Source organism: Pelodiscus sinensis, chromosome 32 (genome assembly GCF_052426305.1).
Source record: "Pelodiscus sinensis isolate ZL-2025 chromosome 32, ASM5242630v1, whole genome shotgun sequence".
NCBI classification, from domain to species: Eukaryota; Metazoa; Chordata; order Testudines; family Trionychidae; genus Pelodiscus; species Pelodiscus sinensis.
The window spans coordinates 10,631,376-10,654,265 of record NC_143083.1 but is presented as its reverse complement, the minus strand read 5'-3'; the positions used below and the strand labels follow the sequence as shown (position 1 = coordinate 10,654,265).

The 22,890-nt window shown below is 42.8% G+C and overlaps 1 protein-coding gene across 6 annotated transcripts in view; it reads right to left on the bottom strand.

Annotated features, from left to right (window-relative positions):
- Positions 1–22,890, bottom strand: part of MYO9B (myosin IXB) — an 88,200-nt gene that overhangs the window by 27,443 nt on the left and 37,867 nt on the right. For 3 of the 6 annotated variants that reach the window (XM_075902962.2, XM_075902964.2, XM_075902966.2), the window contains exons 4-19: positions 20,619–20,681; positions 18,318–18,417; positions 17,320–17,420; positions 16,854–16,983; positions 16,176–16,265; positions 15,599–15,715; positions 15,126–15,260; positions 13,299–13,420; positions 12,123–12,264; positions 11,671–11,866; positions 9,087–9,162; positions 5,741–5,848; positions 4,041–4,080; positions 3,029–3,151; positions 1,865–1,945; positions 624–734 (exon numbers count right to left, since the gene is read on the bottom strand). In XM_075902962.2, the coding sequence (XP_075759077.2) occupies positions 624–734; positions 1,865–1,945; positions 3,029–3,151; positions 4,041–4,080; positions 5,741–5,848; positions 9,087–9,162; positions 11,671–11,866; positions 12,123–12,264; positions 13,299–13,420; positions 15,126–15,260; positions 15,599–15,715; positions 16,176–16,265; positions 16,854–16,983; positions 17,320–17,420; positions 18,318–18,417; positions 20,619–20,681 (1,735 nt within the window). Of the gene's footprint in view, positions 1–623; positions 735–1,864; positions 1,946–3,028; positions 3,152–4,040; positions 4,081–5,740; positions 5,849–7,134; positions 7,225–9,086; positions 9,163–11,670; positions 11,867–12,122; positions 12,265–13,298; positions 13,421–15,125; positions 15,261–15,598; positions 15,716–16,175; positions 16,266–16,853; positions 16,984–17,319; positions 17,421–18,317; positions 18,418–20,618; positions 20,682–22,890 lie in introns of all 6 variants that reach the window. The other 3 variants (XM_089774921.1, XM_075902963.2, XM_075902965.2) reach the window with 3 other exon arrangements.

The following is a 22,890-nucleotide window of genomic DNA, read 5'->3' as shown; positions in this document are numbered from 1 at the left end:
CTGAGCAGGAAAAAGAGACGGTGAGAGAGACCAGAGTTAGCAGACAATTCAGGAGTTCTAACTAGCTCTAGCTTTCAAATTGTTTCAGCCCAAATAACTTAGCTTAATTTCAGGAAGTACTAATATGTCTCATATCAATATTCCAAAACTGTATTAACATTTTTTAACCTGTAAAATGGTGGCTCCTTCCAATTTCTCATTAAAGTTAATGCCTCATTTATGGATGCTTAAGTATATCGGCCATGTCCAGGGAAAAGTATACAACTTTATAATGGGAACGGCCTATTGACATATATATAGCTGATACATTACGATTCATACAATAAACAGAAAAGCATAGATAATACTCCCAGCAGTTCAGATTGTGCCTTGGTCAGCATACACAGGACCTATCTAGGCTAATGAAATATGCTTCTATATAGCATTTCATTGAGGTTTCAGAGCTAGATTAAGCAGATATTTCCTAGTACAGTAACAAACAGAGTCCAAGTGGTCGTCAGCAGCACACCTAACAGATGCACACCAGCTAAAGATAGCTCTGCATCTCACACGTGACGTGTGTTTTCTATGGAAGCAGATGCTTTCCAAATCATACTCGTCTACTCCCACGGCACTCCAAGTACCTGGAATGTGTATTTGGCACTGTAACCAGATCTTCGGATCCGCACGGTCTCTAACATGCCAGTATATCTCAACTGCTGCAACACCAATCCCTCATCAAACAATAACTCCTTCTGAAAGAGACAAAGGGAAAGAGACATCTAAACCTAAGGCACAATTTACACTTAGACAAGATCTCTTACTGAGAATTTACACTGATTTTCTGTCAGTGGCTCCTTTTCTCCTACTCACCCAAAGTATTTATATTTCTTCCCTCCAGATCCACACAGCTGGAGACAGTATTGTCAGGGCAGGAGTCAAAAAATTGCACTGTTATAGTCTTTAAGTTCTTTTTAGAATGCGAGTGGTATAGAATCGGTAAAGAAATGTTACAGTAGAACCTCAGAGTTACGAACACATGAGGAATGGAGGTCAGTTGTAACTCTGAACCAAAATATTGTTCTTTTAAAAGTTTGCAACTGAACATTGACTTTGAACAGCTTTGAAACTTTACTATGCAGAAGAAAAATGCTGCTTTTAACTTTAACCATCTTAATTTAAATGAAACAAGCACAGAGACAGTTTCCTTATTTTTGTCAATTTTTTAAAACTATCCCTTTATTTTTAGCAGTTTACATTTAACACAGTTCTGCACTGTATTTGCCTTTTTTTGGGGCCTCTGCTGCTGTCTGATTGTATACGGTTCCAAATGAGGTATGTAATTGACCAGAGTTTGTAACACTGGCATTCATAACTCAGAGGTTCTACTGTATGTTGTTAATTTTGTGGTGCAGGTTCTTTGAGGAAGCACGAAAAAATTTGCTCTCTGCCTTAATTTCTCTAACAGTAGTTCTTGGGGCAGAGCTGCTTCCTGGGAACTGCACAATAGTGTTTGGACTAAATAAGTATGTTATCTATCTGCAGTATATGATGCCCTTTCTCCAAGGTCTGGCGTCAACAGTGTATAAATGAACAAGCTGCAATAAAAAATAATACCCACACTCCACCAATGCTCCCTAATCCTTCCCCACAACACACAAGACTGCCTTGCTTTCATTACGTTCTCTCCAAAAAACAAAGATAGGGCTAAGCATTATTTTTTATCAAGTATACAAGAATGCACAGTTTGCGTTTACACATGCCAACTGTAAGCTGCCTTAATGCAAACTAAAATTAACATGTTGACAACTGTACATTGCTAGGGATGCCCTATCTGCATATCCAGTAATCGGACAGTTTAGCTCTGGAAGGCAGAGTGACCTACCTTCTCGGCATTGGAGCGGATGCAGCGGATGAAAAATGGCTCAGCTTTCCCCAGTGTCTCCAGTAGTTTATTAAGGGAGTTCTGCAACAAGATATTCAATACACTCATTGTTTGAATTTCACTATTTTGAAGGTTTTCAGCCACGTTGCCAGAACGGACCAACCCCCACCCCCACCCCCCAAAAAAACATGCACACTGCGCTCTCAAACTCTCCATCAACGTGCAAAGGGGTGCCCACATTGATCCTATCTGGCACTGCCCAGACACCTCTGGGAACACCAGTGCATGATGCCTGGTGAGATGCTGTCAAATGAGGTCATTCTGCTTGGCGCAATGGTCCTTAGTCCACCATGTGTGTTGGGAGGAGGAGGAGGGTGTTTTGCCAAGAGCAGACCTTCCTCCTCTGAGTACAAGTGTCCTCCGGTCTGATGACTAGTCAAACCACAATTGATCTATTGGAGGCTTTATGTGACACCATTTCATCTCTTGTGTTAAGTTTTTCCCTTTCTCGGCTAGGAACAGCAAGGACACTTTCACTTTTAATTCCTGGTGATATTGCAACAATGGCAAGAACCAGGAGTTTGTGTAGCCAATTACTGATCTATCACTGCCTACCCTGGGGTGCTGACTGCCATAGGGGCCTATTTTTTTGGTGACAAGACAGACCATAAGGAGATTGCATAGGGGCTACAAGAATTAGGCGACCATCTATATAAAGAACTTGCAAATAGATTTAGGAAATAACCCAGAAGCAAGGGGGGCTGACAAACTCGCAGGGCTCCTGGGAAAGGTGGAGAGAAGGGCCGGCTGCACACTCCCAGAAGAGGCAGGGCCTCAGGAAACCAGCCCAAAGTGTGAGCCTGACTGTTCTGTTCTCAGCACCCCCAGAATCACACAGCCCAGGGCTCTGGAGTGCACTGAGCAAGACTCAGGCAGCATGGCAGCAGCAGCCAGCATTCCCAGGCCCTTTTGAGTCACCAGGCCCAGGGGCAGTTGCTCCCTTTGCGCACCCGCACCCCCTCCCCCCGATTGCGAGCCTGCCCAGAAGTCAGATCTCTTCCTCGGTGGTGTGCGCTCCCTGCATGCTCTATGCCATAGTTGTGGTTTCTGATTCTCTGCAGAGGTGGAAAAATTTACATATCTGCAGTTCAGATACTCGTTTACCTGGAACTGTGCACTTATGCTAGGTGGTTTCTTCTTTTTGTGCAGGTGTAAGAGGGATTTTGTCGTCCGATCATGCAGAGTCATGCTCACTATAAGCTTCAGTGACTTGGAGTCCAGCAAGTTCTAGAACGAGGAGATTTGCTGTTTTCACTCAGACAATTTACATCTATTTAAATCGTGATCACACTTGTTAGATGGAAAATGTTTGAAGCCCCCGGTGAGTCTCATGACATTTATTTTAAACTTAAATCATCCTCTTCTAAATACCGAAACCATTTCCTCTTCAAAGACAGGAAAGGAAAACAAACGGCCTCCCACCTGATACTTCTGCCCCTTGTGAGCTAGTGAGTGGTTCTATACATGTCCCGTATCTCAATATAAGTATGTTCCATCCACAAGTAGTCTCCACTGCCCAGCTGAGCCACAGATCATCCCATGAACTCTGTTCAACCTCTACAAACCTTTACAATTCAGTAGGTTTACCTCAGATTGTTCTAGGAACACTGAAATGTGCTTTCTTCATATATTTAGATAGTCCATAAGCCTTGCAGTTACATGCACGTTGCTTTACAGAAAGAAAATTCAAGAAATATTTGTGCCTCTCTTCAGATAAAAAGATCAAACTATATCTACAAAGCAAACTCCTCTTTTGAATGTCAAGGGGAGACTGGAGATGCCTCTATATTCTAGAATAGTGGTTTGCAAACTTTTCAGCATCACACCCCCCTTTCTGATTTTTGAAAAACCCTCAGGCCTCCGCCCCCCCCAAAAAAACTTGTTGAGCAGCAACAACAACAACAACAACAAAAAAGGAACTGAGCGGGGGAGCAACACTTGATGGGGGGGGGGAAGAGAGGGACAGATGGATGGGTCGCCTCGTGCCTCCCCCCCGGAATTTCTTCATGCCCCCCCAGTTTGGGAACCCCTGTTCTAGAACATTCTTTCCTGACGCACAGTGCATATTCATTACTTGCAAAATCCAAGACATCTTGTAATGTGCCAATAAATTTACCTTAGGAATGAGCTGCTTCTGTTTGGTACCTCTATTCTTCCTGTTAAAATATTAAAGATTGTTCAAGAAAAAATATATATGTCATTTTTGTTGTTTTAGCAAGTTAGCCACACCTTGCAAATTAGACCACGTTAAGACAAGTACAGTTTCAGGAGATAGTCATGCATATACAGGAGTATCAATGTAGGGAATGCAAGCCACTTTGGCAAAACAGCCTCCTCACCATTTCCAATACCTGCATCATTAGCAAAAAGGAAATATGTATGTCTACACATATAATTCACAGGTGTTAGAGAAACATGAATAGCTTCATATGCTGTATTTGCTTTAAAAAAAAAAAACCCTCTCAAATCAAAACACATGCTATTAGTCTTGTGCAGTGATTGAAGGCTCCTTATCACATCTGCACCACCAAAAGGCTACTGGTCCCAACAGCACTTTAAGAGTATGGAGCTGCTCACATCTGGACAGCACGTGCCCTACCATACCAGTTAGGAATTCTGAGGTCTGACTAATGCGATCATCTCCAGGACTTCCTAGGCGAGGGCACAAAGATAACAAACGGAAAGAGTCGGTGAAACGGAAAAATGTATCCCTTGGGAATGGGGCTGCATTTCACTCCCTGATAATTCTTGCAGTGTTAACCCTTTGGTCTAAGACCTTCCCCAGATCAGTCTCAAGCAATTCATATCCCATTATTATTATTATAGATTTTTGTAATATATGCGCTTGCAAGTTAAAGACACTGGATCTAGGAATGTATATATCACTAGCCTATGTCCTGCACTTTGGGAAACTATTTATGGATATTTGCTTATGTCCAGAGGTGCTGGAACCGAGGGTGCTGCTGCACCCTCTGGTTTGGTTTCTATCATAAATAGGGTCTACAGTTTTGTTCAATGACACTCAGCACCCCCCATTATACAAGCTGCATTGTGTTAGATGTTAGAGACTTGGTTTTCTGCAGTGTTCCAATGACTGATTAGTTCTATACAACTTGGGGCATAGAGCCAGCTGGCATCAAAAGCAGAATTTAGCATTAGCTAGAGCAGGGTTGGCCAATCCATTAAATGAAGAGAGCCGAAAAACAGCAAAGAGCCGCACCAAAATTGTTGAGGAAAAAAAGGGAGCGCTGCCCCTTTAAAAGCCACAAGCAGGCTTTCTGGCCACATCAGGCTGCTGTCGGCCACCACTATCTTGACGGTACCATTTTGCTGTGCCAGATGGCTCCCCGGCACCTGGTGAGCATAGTAAGGGCACATGGGGCAGCTTCATGAGTTATCGGGGAGGCTTCGTGAGCCGCACTTTCAAGGGTGAAGAGCCGCATGTGGCTCACGAGCTGCGGGTTTGCCACCTCTGAGCTAGAGCAAAGGAAGTAAATTAACATTCTCCACAGCCACTACTGGGAGCGCACTTTACAGAGGAAGTTTTTGCTCACAATTTCAATTTGGTTTAAATTAATGTTTAGAGAGGCTTGCTGTATTGTCACAAAAATAACCATTTTATTCTGGGCTGCAATGACTGCTTGGTTATTGGAAGAACTTAACACACAAGGAATAGTCTTGCAACACTTTAAAAACTACGGTGCTGCAGGACTGTTTGTTGTTTACATTTTTCCAGTTACAGACTACCTTGGCTTCCCCTCTGATGCGTTGTTATTGTCGCACTTGCAAAGCAATACCCACAGCACCAAAACTCACTGGAATTGCTGAAGTCGGCTGAGATACCGAAGGAGCTTGCAGGGATCTTCACCCTGCCAGGGAAGGCCTTTTATACTCTTGATGATTTCATCATGCAAGTCTCTAAGTCTAAATGATCCACAGCCACAGTCAAAGACAGTCACGAAGGAGAAAAGGAGATAAAAAAGTCCCATCACCCATATGCTTTAAACAACAGCAGGTGCATCCCAGGCTACTTTTTCCTAAACATGAACATTTCTGGAAGAAAATGTGCTGGACTGACTTATCAATTAGTGTCCCCACATTTTAAACATCAGGATAAAGAGTCAAGTTATTTTCAAGGACTACTGTCTATGTGATGTACGCTTTCGGGTCATCACTTATGAGTGCAATGAGGATCACAGCCTTTCACCATCAGAAGTCAACACAGTCAGCGAGCCCTTAATGAGAGGTCCAAGGAAAATAGCATGCAAACAAATAGCTAGGAGCTCACAAGCAAAAAGACCCCAAAGTAGGAATTGCTCCCTTGTAGAGAAATATGTTTTAAATGGCTTAGCATGTGCCAAGGAGCTATTTTTAGGGGCTGGAGCAGCCCCCTATCTGCCACGGACAGGAGGCTGCTCCAGCCCTGTGGGGGCCCTGTTCATGGCAGCCCTGGCCTCCTCCCCACCCCCTTTTAATCTGTTAATCAGTTAAACATGTTTAGCCAGTTAACCAATGAAATGGGATTTTACATCCCTACATTGCACAGTCTCATTAGAAAGTTGATCAGAAACCTAAATGTTGCAGGAGAACTTGAAAATGAATCAAAAAGAAGTTCTACTTCTCCCATTTCCAGTTCAAGTTATTTTTTAAAACTCATGTTTAGCATTTAAAAGTCAGCCTGGGATGGTCTCTAATTAGTGGCTGAATCAATCTGTTTAACCATGCACCATGCTGGGTAGGGTGTGGCACAACTTGGCAAAAAACTTACCTTCTTTGCTTTCCAGAGAGGCACAAACCAAAAATAGAACAGAAGTGTAAGAAGTCACTTCTGACCATAAAATGCCATCGCCATTCTAAGCACCTCAGTGAGGTACCACCAAATATTTTTACACATTTTAAAAAGATATTCATTTACTGTAGCTAGTTCCTTTGAGAGTTCTTTTTGAGAAAGCTGCTAACTTTTTTTTCATTGAAGTAGCTAAAGAAAATGAGTGATATTATGGCTGACAGTTTTAATGGCCTACTAAAAGTTCAATAGGGACTTAATTTACACTTGGCTGAAACTGTCCAATTTGATATGAACCAGTTATTTTATGATATGTAATGCTCTCTAAGGCTTGATTTCTGCCCTGACCATGCTCAGAAGATGCATCTGCCCAGGAATGTGCCTCCCTGGTCTTCAACTACAAAGTCTTCTCACTTCTACTTACTTCTTGTTTTCATAAAAAGCAAGGATGTCTTCAAAAGCATTTATATCGAAATCCTCAGAGCAATCAAATGAGAAATCAAGCATTGAGCAGCTGCAAAAGGAACACGTATAGAACCTCAATACTGTAGGGAAAGGTAAACATGCAGAGATAGAGGAATGACCAGAACTCAGCTCTGTAACCACTTCATTGCATTTTCAGTGATCACTGCCATACTCCTAAAAATAAAGACTACAAAAAAAACAAAAACAGGCACTCTTATGGATTCTTCTGTTTTCAGAGTCCAGAAGCACGGGAAGGAATGTACAACATAAAACGCAACATACACTAATTACAGATGGAGAGTTTAGAAACTCAGTGGTAAGGCTGAGTTCAGAGTTTATAGCAGTGATACTCAGCAGCACTGTTTCTTATTTAACAACCAAGTAGAGCATCTCCTTAAAAAGATCTTCTATTTATAAACAATTATCTCTTCCATACAGTCAGATTTTCATTATGCTTTCCTTCATATAATTTCAAGGAAAGCAGGGTCTGCTATGAATTTATCTGCTTCTTATTTCTACGTGAAAACAGAGTCTTCTGGTATCCCAGCCAGAAGCTGAGAGACTGCATTGTATCCGGATTATTACTCCAAATTGGGAATGAATAGGAATAGTGGATGTACTCCAGAAAGCAAAATCTTAAAATTCTACAGCAGTTATAGAATGAGGGAAAGTTGACACAGAAGTGATAGATCTCTCTAGTGTAGCTATCTTTGTGCATAGTACACTTTTGCATCTTATTGATACTAGGGATGTGAAAGTGTAACTGTAAACGGTTAACCGATGAGCCTGGGCTCATCGGTTAACATTCACGGTTACATGCAGGTTATCTTCTGCTGTCAAATCCCTAGGTCAGAGACAGAGTTAGCTAGATATTTCTACAGCACCTAGTACAACAGGACTCATTCTTAACTGAAGCCTCTAGGCACTAATGTAACTCAAACAATTAGACTGCATGCTCAGAGATGCAGACACAGCATCTCCCTCACTGTCTGGAAAGCGGCAAGCAAATGGAGGATGTTGCTGTATGTATGTAACAAAACTCCCCTAGTTTCCCTGCCTAATCCCTTGGATCTTTGTTCATTGGATCCTTCACCATGAGGCAATATTCCCTCTGTTCCCTTCTGTCCTCTATGCATGGAGCTACAGTAGAACTTCAGAGTTATGAGCACATCAGGAACGGAAGTCGTTTATAACTAATGTTATGGTTGCTTTTTCAAAAATTTACAACTGAACTCTGACTTTGTAAAAGCTTTGAAACTTTACCATGCAGTAGAAAAATGCTGTTTCTCGCCATCTTAATTTAAATGAAACAAGCAAAGAAAGTTTCTTTATCAAGTGAAAATGTGTTTAAAACTTTCCCTTTATTTTTAGTAGTTCATGTTTTAAAACAGTACTGTACAGGACCAAATGAGGTGAGTGGTTGACCTGTGAGTTTGTAACTCTGAGATTCTACTGTAATTCCCAATGAAAGTACAGCCTCCTCTCTTCCAAATCCCTCCTAAAACCGACTTCCTCCGCAGGCCCATGCACATTTATTCAGGCATCCTTGGCCTCCCAACACTTTAGAAGAAAAGTAATTAAGGACGGATATTCCAAGTGAACAGCTTCTTCTGAGTTTCTCATGGAAATTTATACAGCCAATGCACTGCTGCCTCAACTTAGGAATCACCTATTTGTTAATACTCCTGCCAATTGTTACTTGTATTAATAGGAAGACCCCAACACAAAACCGTCAAGATCCTGAATAAATACACTGGTTGTCAGCCAGCCTTATGGATGGCAGTGCCACTAGGTACAGTGCACAACGTGGCCCAACCACCCAGTGCTGTTTCCCAGAGTATCAACTTTTCCCTGCTATCTTCAAGGTACTGCCCATTGCTCTGATGTAGAGGCCAAGCACGCGTCTCTCACCGATAAACTTTTTCTACTTGTGTGTTTGCTCTCTGGAGTTCTCCCAGGGGAACCCGTGGTCCGTGACGCACCACGCCTGTTGTGAAAAGTAAAGAACAGTGCTTGTTAATTTTGACCAATTTATCCACATAATGGAACACACAGCATTTCAGTAATGACAGAAATATACCTCAGGGTCTAAAGTTTTTCTCCAACTACAACTGAGAAACTCACCTGTCCAAAAAAGCTCTACAGACTGAGTATTAATATTAAAGGTGAAAATCTAATTTATAAAATTGGGACCTTGGTGGGGCTTAGGAAGCCTAGCGAAGCACCATTAAATAAGCAGTGACAGGCAGACAAAGCTTACTATTCATTAGAATCGCCTGCATCACAATTACCTTTACAAAATATGTATCATATTTCTATTTCACACACAGTTTCTAAAGCAGTGGTCTCCATCCTTTTTACACCCAAGATCACTTTTTAAATGACAGACCAAGCCAAGATCTACCACCCCGCCCCTTCCTTGAAGCCCCGCCCTCTCTATTCTCCTCCTCTCCATCACTTGCTATCCCCCAATCCTTATACTGCTGCTTATTTTTTTTTATTATTATTATTCTGTAAGAAGAGGTTTTTCCAACATTTGGCCTGTCTACACTGGACCAAATGTCAGAAAAAAAAAAACCTTCTTTTGGAAGCCACCTTATTCCTTGTGGAAAGAGGAATATAGGGGTGACCAAAAGAGCCTGTTTGCTCTTCCACTAAAAAAGCGGAAGAACAAACGCAACCCTGGATGCAGAAGAGTTTTTCTGGGATATCTCCAGAATCCTGAAAAACTCCTGCAGTCTAGCTGGACCCTTGCTGTGTTGAGACAGGATGTGTAGGCTCTGGGGTGGGAATGAGGGATTTGGGTGTGGAAAGGGGTGAGAGGTGCAAGCTCTGGGAGGAAATCTGGATGCAGGATGGTGGAGAAGGGGACACTGGCTCGGGGAGGGGGCTCCAGGCTGGGCAGTGTTGGGATACTAAACAAGCCACAGGCTTGCGGATGTGAGGGTGCAGGAATTTGGGTTGGGGTATGTGAGGGGCTGAGGGCAGGGGGTTCCAGTGTTTGATAGGCTCAGATCTAGGGTCTAGGGAAGGGGGAATGCAGGAGTGGTTGTGGCCAGATGGGGGCTTGGCCCCAGTTGGGGGTTTGTTGGCCAGGCTTCATTTTTAAATAGGATACTATGTTAAACACCAAAAGTTTCTGCATTGTCTTTATTTATGAGAATGGCAGGGAACCTGCCTTGAGTCAGGGGTCACTGACCCATAGAAAAGTCATTTGGGAGCAGGGGACACAGTACTGGAGAGGAGTGCTAGTGGGTTCTGGAGCAGGGGAGGAGTGCTAGTGGGTTCTGGAGCAGGAAACAGAGTGCCAGTGGGGGCAGGGGAGAGGGGGTAGGGTACCAGGACAGGTTTCTGCAGCAGGGGTCAGGGTGCTGGGGGGGGGGGGACAGGTTTTTGCAGAGGGGAGCAGGGGGACAGGTTTCTGTAGTAGGAGACAGGGTACCAGAAGGAACTGGTTTCTGCAGGGGGGGCAGGGTGCCAGGGGACAAGTTTCTGCAGGGGGGGGCAGGTTTCTGCAGTGGGGTCGGGGGGGCAAGGGAGAGGGAACAGGGGCCAGGAGGGCAGGGGACAAGTTTGGGGCAGAGGAGAGGGAACACGGTTGGGGGCAGGGAGTTCCCTACCCCAGCCACGGAGGGAAGCCTCCGACCCGCACTTCCTCCGGACTGACCGCAGGGCAGCCGGGCTGGAGCGAAGAAAAGCAGCTGCCCAGCCAGCTGGCCACGGTGCTCAGCCAGGGTGCCACCAAGCTCCACATGGGCAGGCACAGAGGGGAAGCCGTCCAATCAGCTGGAGCGCGGCTCAGCCTACTCTGGGCTGAACGCCATAGCCAGCAGGCCAGGCAGCTTCTCCTCTGCGCCAGCCCACGTGGAGCGTGGTGCACCCTGGCTGAGCTCCATGGCGGGCAGCTGCTTCTCTTCCCTCCAGCCCGGCTGCCCTGCGCTCAGCCCAGGGAGGCTGCGCCTAGCTCCAGCTGTGAAAGCCACAGTCAGCTGGCTGGGGTGTTTCCGCCCTCCCAACCTCCCAGCTCCCACCATTCCTCGCAGCTACTCACCTCTGTTGTTGCTCAGTGAGTAGCTGCTCCTCAAATGAGGAAATCTAATGTAAATGTACTGCGCAAGTGCGCAGTTCAGAAAGGGCTCAAGAGCTACTCTTAGAGCCCCTGAGATCTACCGGTAGCTCACGATCTACTGGTTGGTGACCACGGTTCTAAAGCATGGTGGCAAAAGTCTTTCATGCTGGGCAGAACCATAACCCAGGGCTTAAAGATGGAAATTCCTGACATCTGAACTCAAGTATAACAACATCTATGCTCTTTTTGGCTTTGGACAAGTTACTTAAGCTGTAGAACACAATTTCCCCTTCAGCATTAAGCTTTAATATTTTCTATCCTACGGTTGTAGCACAGAAAATCTCTTAGATCAGTTGATATCAAGGTAACACGCAACTGTTTGTATTTAAAAATGTTTTCAGAGTGGTCTCTCTCTGCACTCAGTACCTGCAGTTTTCTGGGCTCTTTGACGTCCTGCTTCCGCGAAGACAGCCATTGCTCGAATTGTTGCCCGCAGAATAGCCCAGCGGAACACAGCTACGGGGTCCATTCCTATCAGCTCCCGAACGTAGGCACTGTCACTACCTCGTAGCAACGCAACAATATCTGGTCTCATGTAATCCATGTTCTTCTCTCGGAAATCCTGCCAAACAGATTTAGCAAGCCCGAAATACTAAATCAAAAAGGATTCCTGGGGAATGATGTTTTGACTAAGGAAATATGTCAGCCTGAGTAATTTTTAACATAGTCTTGGCTCAAGTCTTTCACACACACACAAACCTAATCCAAGTCTAGTGACACACCAAGTTTAAACTAGACCCAACGAGTTTTCTGTTTATACCAAATTGTAGGGTAGGAAAGGGAAAAGGAAGAGTGACTATTCAAAATCTGCTGCACACCTTTATCTGATATTTAACTTTCCCTGCAAAGTGCCGGATGATAAAAGCAGGTTCCTTCACTGGCGTCCCAACGAAGAATTTGTTCTCCTCATGCTGCTGCTTGAACTTCGCAAGTAGGGTCTGATTGGTGGCATGTGGAAAGCTAGAGACAAAGTAGGAAACAGAGTGAAACCTGGCAGCTTCTTGCTTTCGTAGAATGAAGGAAGGTAAACCTCCTCTTACAGAGAGGTGTGAGCTGGTACAGTCCAAGATGACCCTGACAAACTAGATAAATATACCCTCCGCATGGGTAAGCAGCTTACAGTCCTAATTTGGCACTTAGGCTACATCTACACTGAACAGTTATTTCGGAACAAGCTATTTCAAAACAGTTCTTCCGAAATAGCTTATTTCAAAATAGAACAGCTACACTGCAGGGAAGCCTCAAAATTAGTCCGAGGCAGGCTTGCTTTATGTAGACGTGCTGTCTCGATTTAGAGCCCCGGGAGGAATAACTTAGAATGGCCCTGGTAAGGGGCTATTTTGAAATAGCAGAAGTGGAGCGTCTTCACGCACCTTATTTTGCAATAGCTATTTTGGAATAGGCATTATTCTTTGTAGAATGAGGTTTACAGAAGTCGGAATAAGCCGTCCATTATTTCAAAATTATTTTGAAACAACAGAATGTCTGTGTAGACAATGGCCGTTATTCCAAAATAACTTTGCTGTGTAGACAGATACTTACAGAGCTACCTTTTAAAGCAGAAAGCAATTCACAGCAAAGCAGAATATTTAGAAATGTCTATTGTACAGAGAGACATTCCCTACCTTCCTTCCACTATAATGCTTTGTAAGGACGGGTACTAAGTTGTTACATCTTACAGCACTTTCATAATTACATTCCTCAGCGATGTGCTTTATACTATTGTCATAATTATACTGTGAAAATTCTGTAACATTAAAGTGTGATTTCTGTGGTTAAGCTAAGTTTTATTTATAGCAGCACTAAAGAACATCAATATACGGGAGTATGTACTCAAAATTTCATCTGATTTAACTGTACATGTGCAGATCCCTCCCTCCTCTTAATCTGTTATCTACCATAACCATCAACTTCCTCTATTTTTGCAGCTATTTATGACATTTTCCCGTATGACACACACACAGCAAGTCTCAAGGAGGAAACTTTATACTTACTTGCTTTCTTCATCTAGCAGATAGAAGAGGCCAGTGGGTTTTTTGCTGATTAAGTGAATGCAGGTCACATTATCTGTGTAGTCAATATTATACCAAGCGATCCCTTCACTTTGATACTCCTCCTATGCAACTCAAGAAAATGTTAAGATCACCATACCAGTCAACCTTCTCAAGCCCAGCAAACTATACACTGCATCCCACATCAGGGCTTCCTTAGACAATACCAGGTTTCAAGTTTGTTAGTTCAGACAGAAAAAAAAAAAATCACATCGAGATACTAAAGTATAGATTCTCTGATTAGTATTTTATTTAATCTCTGTATGATAAATTTTGTAAGCCAGGCTGACTAAGCTTACAAAACTGGGGCAACATGGAATCCATATCTCTACGGGCAATTGGCTGCTATGGCTTTCCTGCAGTAAGCCCTGCCTTGGTTCAGAAGATTGGGAGTTTTATTTGATAAAGCTGTGCAAAGTGCACCTCCATGTAATTTTGCGCCAAACACCCTAATCCACAATCAGCTTTTCTTCATGCCGTGAATGCCAGAGGCAAATTAGTTTTGCAGATAAACACACTTACATCCCTGAATAATGTATTTACACGCTGGTGTCAAACAGAACTGCATGTTCAAAAAGAGAGAAGCAGAAGAATGTGGAGTGAAGGAGAGGGATGTTAGACAAATGCACCTTTTTCTAATTGGATGGAACTAAATCTGTCTAATTTATCTACTTCATGTGATTTATATGCGCACGCGCAGAACGCAGAACCGTGCGGCTGGCAAGCGGGGCTCGCCGCTGCTTGGCGAGCCCTGCAAATATATATATGCAAACAGCTTTTCACACTGACAGTCATGAATACAAAGATTAAGACAAGACTGCACAACACACATGCCCCATCTATGTAAGTTCTGCTGATATTAATAACATGCAATATTTAGCTGATTTCCACGCATATGACAGCACTTTTAATGAGCACAACAGTCCAGGAATGTAACTCATAAAACGCATATCAACAGACGACCATTATATTGACTCCTTTTTTGTTTTGGCTCCCACCTGCGGGTCACGTGTCGAGCCCCACGTAAATCCAAACCACACCACGGGCCACAAACAAACGGGCAGCGGGCCACATGTGGCCTACAGGCCGCGTATTGAGTAACTGTCTTTCAGTGCATACACATGAATCCACCATCATCAAATAAATGTACTGTGTGGCTCCGAAACGGTAATTTCATCGAGTATGCGCACACCCAAAAGCGTGACCCATCTATTTTAACTGCATTAAGACTAATACACTGCAGGATACCACAGATACAAGCGCTCAAATCAAAGTATTTATGAACTCATGAAATAATTCGAAACTCAACATCTTTCACAATCCTTTTCTAAACTGCCTTTCTGGCTAAGGAAGTTGATGATGTTTCTGCCCCAAAATTTGTAACTTAGTTACCTTGTGCCTTCCCAATCTATGTTCTATCCAGCTGTTGTCTTCCATTTTCTATTTAGATTGAGCTATTTGAGGCAGGAGCTGTCTTTGTACATTTGTATCGTGCCTGCTCCAATGGGAACTTGATACCCGACTAGGGCCTCTACCATAATACAAGCATACTTCACAAAACAAAGTAGGACCTGAAAACAGGATTTTTAACTAAGTACTTTCAAAACTATAATGTTACACCATATGTTTTTTGGAGAAGGAATACTTTTAATTTTCTGCCACGCTTAGGAGCTTTGTAAAGCAAGACAATACATAAATAAAAGGTTTACTTCCACATTCTTAATTATGCTTTTGCTGGGATATCTATCCCTTCAATATGTCCTCCCTTACCTGTTCTAATTTGAAAATATGTTGATTGAAGTAATACTGAAGCTGTTCATTTGCATAATTTATGCAAAATTGTTCAAAACTGTTGGTTTCGAAATCTTCAAATCCAAATATATCGAGCACACCAATGGATAAGCACTAAGAAAACGATGCAGAAATCCTGTTAGGTAGGCACCATGAAAGAGACCTAACATATGGTTACAGTTTTGAGTAATATTAACTATTCCAATAGGCCTGGCATGTACAATTTTAAAAAACACTTTTCAAGATGAGCGCATATCATTGCCTTTTTCATGCCTATACCAAAATCCCAGCTCTAGTGAAGTCATTGAGAATAGTACCTCTAACCTCAACTGGGCCAGGATTTCACCCCAGATGTCTGAGCATACTATCGTGTAGGGCGATTTTTGATAGCGATATGTGCAGAACTGCAATAGCGGAGATTAGAAGGGCATTATTTCTGGTGAAGAACTTACTGTAACAGATTCTTCCATATCTTTCTTATTAAGAAGCGCATGATTAATTCGCAGAACAATCCAGTCAAACAGGGCACTGTACAGTGACTTCGCCATTGAATCACGAGCTGTGATAGCCTGCAGATAAAAAACAGTTCATTACCCTGGCCTGAACTAGGAGAACTTTCCTACAGTGGTGCAGTTAGAAAAGATACTACTCCACTGTTGAACTTTTCACTGGCACAGAATAAGGGCTTCCAATGCCCTAGCTTTGGGTTTGGTTTTATTTTAACATTCATTTGTATTGACTCACTACATTTATAATACATAACTTCTTCCACTGGCTAACAATGAGATTTTGGCCATGTCTCTTAAAAATATATATTTAAGTGAATAAAATAAAAATCCTCCAGTGATCCAATAACATGGTATTTCACAGCTCAGATGAAATCAGGGGATCTTTTCTGGTTAATGAATTTAAAGAGTAAAAAGCGCAAGACAACTGGGTTAGCTTTTTTTTAAACTAACAGGCTCACAATGCAGGTCAGCTATAGGATAAATGGCAAAGTTCCTTCTTCTAATGCCCTAAGATACTCACCTCATTGAGACTATAGGGCAGGATAAGTTTGTCATTAGCGGTCACCGTTTTTCTTTTTGTCAGCACCTCCACTAAAATTTCTCGTTTGACCTTCACACAAAAAGCAAGAACGAGAGTTACTGGCAACCTTAAATGTTAGACACTTGATGATCAGCAGTATGATGACAGCAGTAGTAGTTAATTCCTCAGATACCCAAGTCAAACAACAACTACAGCTGTCGTTGAATAAGTTTTATGAGTCCTTGAACTTCTTAGAATCCTTTTTTTCAGTTTAAAGACAGTGATGATCGATTTCTGTGGTAGGAAGGCCCCAGTGCTGACAAACTTGACCTCTTGAAGTCCCTTCCAGTTCTATGATTTTATAAACTAAGCGCCACTTCTCTGATCCGAATACAGAACTGAAGATCTAACAAAGCAACCAGATCTTATTAGTCCCCTCTTTTGGGTTATATTTTACCCCCTTTATCACTCCCTGTCCCCAAGAAAGTCACCCACAGCATGCACATTTCTATTCAGCATAGCAAGCTGACTCCCTTCCTCCAAGACAGTAACGCCAGTACTACTATGCCAGTTCTGGGGCATGCTGAGCTTGAGCAAAAAAATGCTCTCCAGAAATTACCTAGGCAGAACATGACAGTGGCTTCATGTTGATGGCACACATTAAAGGGAATACTCTACCTTCAGAAGTTGAGAGAGGGTGTCCAGCACTTCTGGGGGTCCCACTTCCAAACCCTCATCCCTGCCTGTAGCTCTCCTCTTGTAGGTAACATTGCCCAAATAAAGAATAGCTGAGAGTACTGAAAAGATCCTGACGAAAAAACAGTAGTGACTTTTTTTAAATTAATGTTCTGATTGAAGTTGATCAACAACAGGCAGAGTATGTAACAAACACAACCACATTTACTTGACGAGGTGTAGACAATACAACTGGCCTACAGAAGCCCAAAAAAATAGCCCTCAACTTTCCCTGTTTCCTAATGGGCTTAGCAAAGTATAGTTTTGATGTTTTACAAATTGGCACGCACCCCACAGTATTCTGTTCATAATGCATTTTTAACGCACAGACAGCAACGTAGACTAATTCATTGTAACACATGAGCACTAACCAACTGTCATCAGAAAGAGGCTAAACAATTCTACTTACTGTTTTTTAGTTGCAGGAAGAAAGCCAACCATCTCCATGGCTTGTTTTAATCTTTCAAAGTCATGACGGAGCTCTTCCCCATCTTCTATTTTCAAGTTATGCTACAGAAAAAGCCCCACAATAATTCAGTCCATAACAACAGAGATATTGGCACAACTCTTGTGAAATCACTTAAAAAAAAAAAAAGAACCATCCCAAAGTGCAGGCATGATGCAACTTTTGGTTTGCTCTGGCAAAGTCCAGAATTTTTTTTATTTCAATTTTCTTACAGATGAACATCTTACTTCAAACTCATACAGAAGGCCCCCGACTTGTAACACGATTGGTTCTGGAGGAAACGTTGCAAGTCGAGGGTATCCTAATTTGAACCCGCATATTCGGCAGGTGCCATGCACCGTCAAAAATGCAGGCCGAGGATGTAAGTCGGGGGTTTCCAGCCCGTTCTGCACTTACAAAAATGACTATAAGTGGGGGGGTCGGAACTCGGGCGGTTGCATCTCGGGAGCCTCTTGTATTTGGTCCCCTTCCCCCAACCAATCTCCAGCTGAATGATGCTATAAGCACAATCCAACAGACACTTGAGTCTTCAAACTGAAAGTGCAGTCTGAGTACTAAAGGAATTTTATGTCACGTCAAAATGATGTGGTGCGCATAGGATCATCTTTGGGACCCATCGTGATCTCTAATATGGGATCCACAAAGCTGAAGTCCAGACAAGTTTGGTGATGTTAAGTCTCATCCAAGTTAAGTCTCATCCACAGAGAGAAGGGCAATGAATGTCTCACGCTATGGTTTGTGGTGTTGGGCATGTTGCTACACAACTAAGCAGCAAGGTTTTGTCAAAAAGCAGCCTTTGCCATTTGAACTAGTTTCTAAGCAGTGAATCATCAGAGGACTCAAAAGGAAACACAGATTCTCTGCCATTTATCACTACAACACTCCAGAGAGCAATCCAGAAGCTTCATCACTGAAGTTACACACGGAGAACCAATGCGTACCTGATTGAGGTAGAAATAATCTTCTGGCTGCTTGAGGTGAAACTCTTTACGTTCTTCTTCACTGACTCCAAGTAACAAATAATAAAATACATGGTAGTTCCTAAAGGGTGAAACACATCACTACTTAATGAAGACATGACATTTGTCTCTCTAAGCCTTACACATTTCCAAATTGATTAAAGGAGAAAATTACTCTTATCCCCCCATTTGTAAGTAATAAAGAAAGAATTGTACGTCTATTGTAGAACGTTTACTTTATGCATTTTTACTTTTTTAATCTGTTTTCCTGTTATGTACACCCAGATAAGTAGCACTGGTTCATATAAAGTTTTCTCTAGCTGGAAAATCTTTAAATGGCTCAAGTCTTTTCTCCTTCTGGGTACAGTGTCAGAAATTCACTTGTATAATGACAAATGAAAGTTGCTTAAAGGTAACTTTCAAAGGGAAAAGAACTGGGCTGACATCCTTTTTGCTTTTATGATGACTGGAAAACTACCGCCAAGAAACAGCATTTTAACTTCAATTATTCATTAACATATTGGATATTTCCACCCACATTAAAGAAACAGAGCTCATAAGCAATGTTCCCTCTAATCTTTTCCATCCATGTGTAGATTTTTTTCCCACCAATGTGCGGAATAAAGACTTCTATGTGCACCAAGGCATGTGTGAATGTGCACCACCAGTAAAAATAAAAACATAGCTGAGGGTGCTCTGCTAATCAGCTGGGCGGTGTCTAAATCTCTCCTGAGTGGCTGCACAAGTGCACAGCTTATAGGAAACACTGTGCATAAGTGATTCGAGACACACCCCAGCCTCCAAATAGATCTTCCAAGTGAAATCATGCTTGATATACTTCAGATATTTCAGGTTAAAAAAAAAAAAAAAAAAACCCCTATAGAAGCAGGAAAGTGCTCTGAAAAACTTTCAGGCCTTCCACATAAGTTTTAAGCAGCCAAAAAGAGCCCACAGCCCAATTTTGTGAAAAACCTTGAGCGGGGCACCTTTAAAATGTTTAATGTCTATTAGGTGGTCGAAGAAATGCTGACAGCAGGACATAACTGAGAGAACTTTATTTTCGTAACTCTAAATAAACATTGTTATCTGATCAGGACTGGTAGCCATCATGCTAGGAGCAAATTCTAGAGCGGGGTCAGCAACGTACAGCACGTATGCCATGAATGGCACACAAAGATGATTTTCAGTGGCCCGCGCAATGAACGGCTGCTCCTGACTACCTGCCCCCACTAGGGTTGCTAGGTGTCCGGTACTGACCCGGACAGTCCGGTATTTTCGCCTCCTGTCCGGTAAAAACATTCAGAAACTACTGGAAACCCAAAATGTCCGGTACTTTCTGATTTTTGTTTTCCCATCCAGGAGGTGAAAATCCCCGGGGCTTACCGGGTTCCGCAAGGGAACTGTCCAGCAGGGAAATAAGATGGCAGACGGCCACCAGCAGCCTGTTAGGGCCAAAAAGCCTCAAAAGCATTTCTTAAAGGGGCCATGCTGTGGTGTGGTGTGTTTTTTTTTTTAAAGCTTAACAACAACTCTCGGGGTCCTTCTTTTGCTCAACAACTTTGGTCTCCCCCTTCCCCCCCCCCCCAACAGAATTTTTTCCCCAGTGTTTTTTCTTTGGGGGGGGGGGGATTCGGTGTGTGGGGGGGGATTCGGTATTTATGATTAAACCATCTAGCAACCCTAACCCCCACAACGGGGAGCCTGTGCTGGCGATCAAGTGTTGCACCCCCTGCAAGACTGGAGCCAGCGCCAGCTTCCTGCGTGGGAGAGGGAAGCCCCTAAGGCTCTGCAATGGATCCAGCTTGCAGGGAAGTACACGCTGTTCCTCCCCACAGCATCGCGTGTGCTGCCTTATCCACCCTACTTTCCCCTGTGCTGCGGGGAGGCGGGAACACAGGGAGCCCCAGGGCAGGAGACCAGAGAGCCTTCTCCCACCTATCTAGAAGAGCAGCGCAGCCCAGGGCAGGAGGGTATGCTGGGGCAGGCCACTTCTGAAAGGTTGCTGACCCCTGTTCTAGAGAGCCCTAATCAGTACAGATTGAGCCAGTATTCATTTGGGTTCAGTCTAGCCTTTTGACAGATGCACACATTGCTGACAACCTGTGCACACATACCAACAATTCAACCCAAACACTTCCTGGTGATCTAGTCTCTTCTTGTCAGGGGGGAATTAGAAAATTGTTGTGGCATTTCATTTCTACCAAAACGTTATGCTTTGAGAGGTGGACGTGACTATGAGGGAGACATTCAAACAGACAATACAAAATACACATCTCCTCTTACCTTTCATCCTTTTCCTGAGACACCAGGCGAGATTTTTCAAGCAGATATTTTTCAACAACAGCCCTGTAATTCCCATCAAAAACAAAACAACCAAACAAAACCATCAGTGGGGCAACAGTGTCAAACAGAGCATCTGGATATCAATCTAGCCATAAGTGAGTTTATGAAGATTTCACATGCACCAGAGCTCAGGGTAGAATAACCCCATTCAGACCTCTGCTAGCCTGAAACAAAAAACTCGCGTGGCATTGTGCTGGCTTTGAGAGGATACAATAAGGATGCTCACAATGGGCAGCTACTCCCGAGGAACACAGATGTTTTTGGTGCTTTCTCTCGGTAGAGATGAATGGAAAAGATGAAGCTAAGATTAATTGTTGCCGTAAAACCATTAATACTCTACACAACTTGATTTTGCCAATAGACCTGCTTATCGTTTTAGGGACTGGAGCAAAGGCCACAACATGCAGAAAGACTACAATAGAAACATTGTTGCCAGACTTCCTGAATTTGCTGGCCCATACTGGACCACCTCGCAGCACGAGGCCAGAAAGCAGGGAACTCTATGTGGAAACCATATGGTGAGTAAGCTAAAGAACAATCTACTCTTACACAGGGGATACAAACAGACAAAGAATGAAGCCAGAGCTGAAGTAGCTTTTTCTCTTGCTGAAGACAGAAAACAAATGAATTCACATGGTACCAATCTCCTGAGTTGGGGTGACTTCATCTGTAAAGATGCCAGATTTATCCAGAATAATACTCAAAGCACTGAAACAAAGTGGAGCCTTGTTGTTCATCTCTGAAGTATTTAAGAAACAGCAATGACAAAGACTTATCAATGGAACACTGCACTGAAGCCCCAGAAACAATTGGCTGTTACAGTTTCAGTACCTGGCATAATACAGACAAGTTTGTGGCATAAACCAGAGCTCCTTTTTAATGTTCTAAACCATCTCATTCCACCTCTTGAAAGCAGAACTTTAATGTTTTACAGGAACATGTGGTGAGATGCTGCTATGCATTCTGCATACATACAAAGTTTATACACCAAGACAGAAATAGATTTCAGTGTATGATAGATGGATAATTAAGTGCAAAGATATCATATAGGAAGCAATTTTTGGACAAAATTATGCACTTGTAATGAAGGGACCTACATCTAATTGTGGCTGTGATAAATATTGTTTAATCACTTTATACAACTGATATCAAGTTATTCCACTTTTGGACGGGAGCTCTGCTAAAGAATAACCTGCACTGTTTAGTATCTGTTAGAGAGCTCAAGTTATATTTAGATACCATCACATTGACTTTCAATGTGTTTTGTAACTACAATGCCCTAGCTTTAAAAAAAAAAAAAAATCTACATTTGGGAACATTTTTTGCCAATATACACATATCTCACATCCTCCACTTCTGTTCACATACACTAAGTGCAAGTGATAGCTAATGAACGTGTATACAGTGTTAACTACCTTGTTTATGTCATCATTTTCTCCAGTACCTGTCTTTCAAAAAAAGCAAGACTTCCTTACTTGTATTTCACTTCTCAAGCTCTCTACAAATAATAGATCTGAAACTATTTTAAATTACAAAACGGAGAGGACAATGGATGATATGGAACAGCTGCTGTTTAACAGGAAATTAAATATACAGAGACAAAATTAAGAACATCAGAATGGCCATCAATGGCCCATCTAGCCCTGTATCTTATCTAACAACAGTGGCCAATGCCAGGTGGTTCAGAGGGAATGAAAAGGACAGATAATCATCTAGCAATCCATCCCCTGTTGCCCATTGCCAGCGTCTTGCAAACAGAACAGAGATACTTCACAACATGGTTATTCCTGTTAGCCTCCATGAACTTATCTAATTCTTTTTTTGAACTGTTATAGTCTTGTCCTTTATAACATCCCATGGCTAGTTCTGTAGGTTGACTATCCCTATTAGTTTCATTTGGGGATTCCTAGATTGTGTGTTATGAGGAGTAACAACACTTCCTTATCTACTTTCGCCGCACCAGTCATAATTGTACAGTAGACCTCTATCGTATCATACTCACCCCCACAGTTGTCTCTTTTCCAAGATGAAAAGTTCCACTCTTTTTACAGGTTGGACCTTCCTGGTCTAACACCCTCAGGGCCTAGCCAGTCCCAAATCAAGGAGTATGCCAGACCAGAGGAGGCCAATACCAGCCCATCTGCTACCAGCTTCTGGGCTCTACGCCAGCCACCAGGCTCCCTTGCTGGCTGCTAGTCCCCACTCCCAAGCT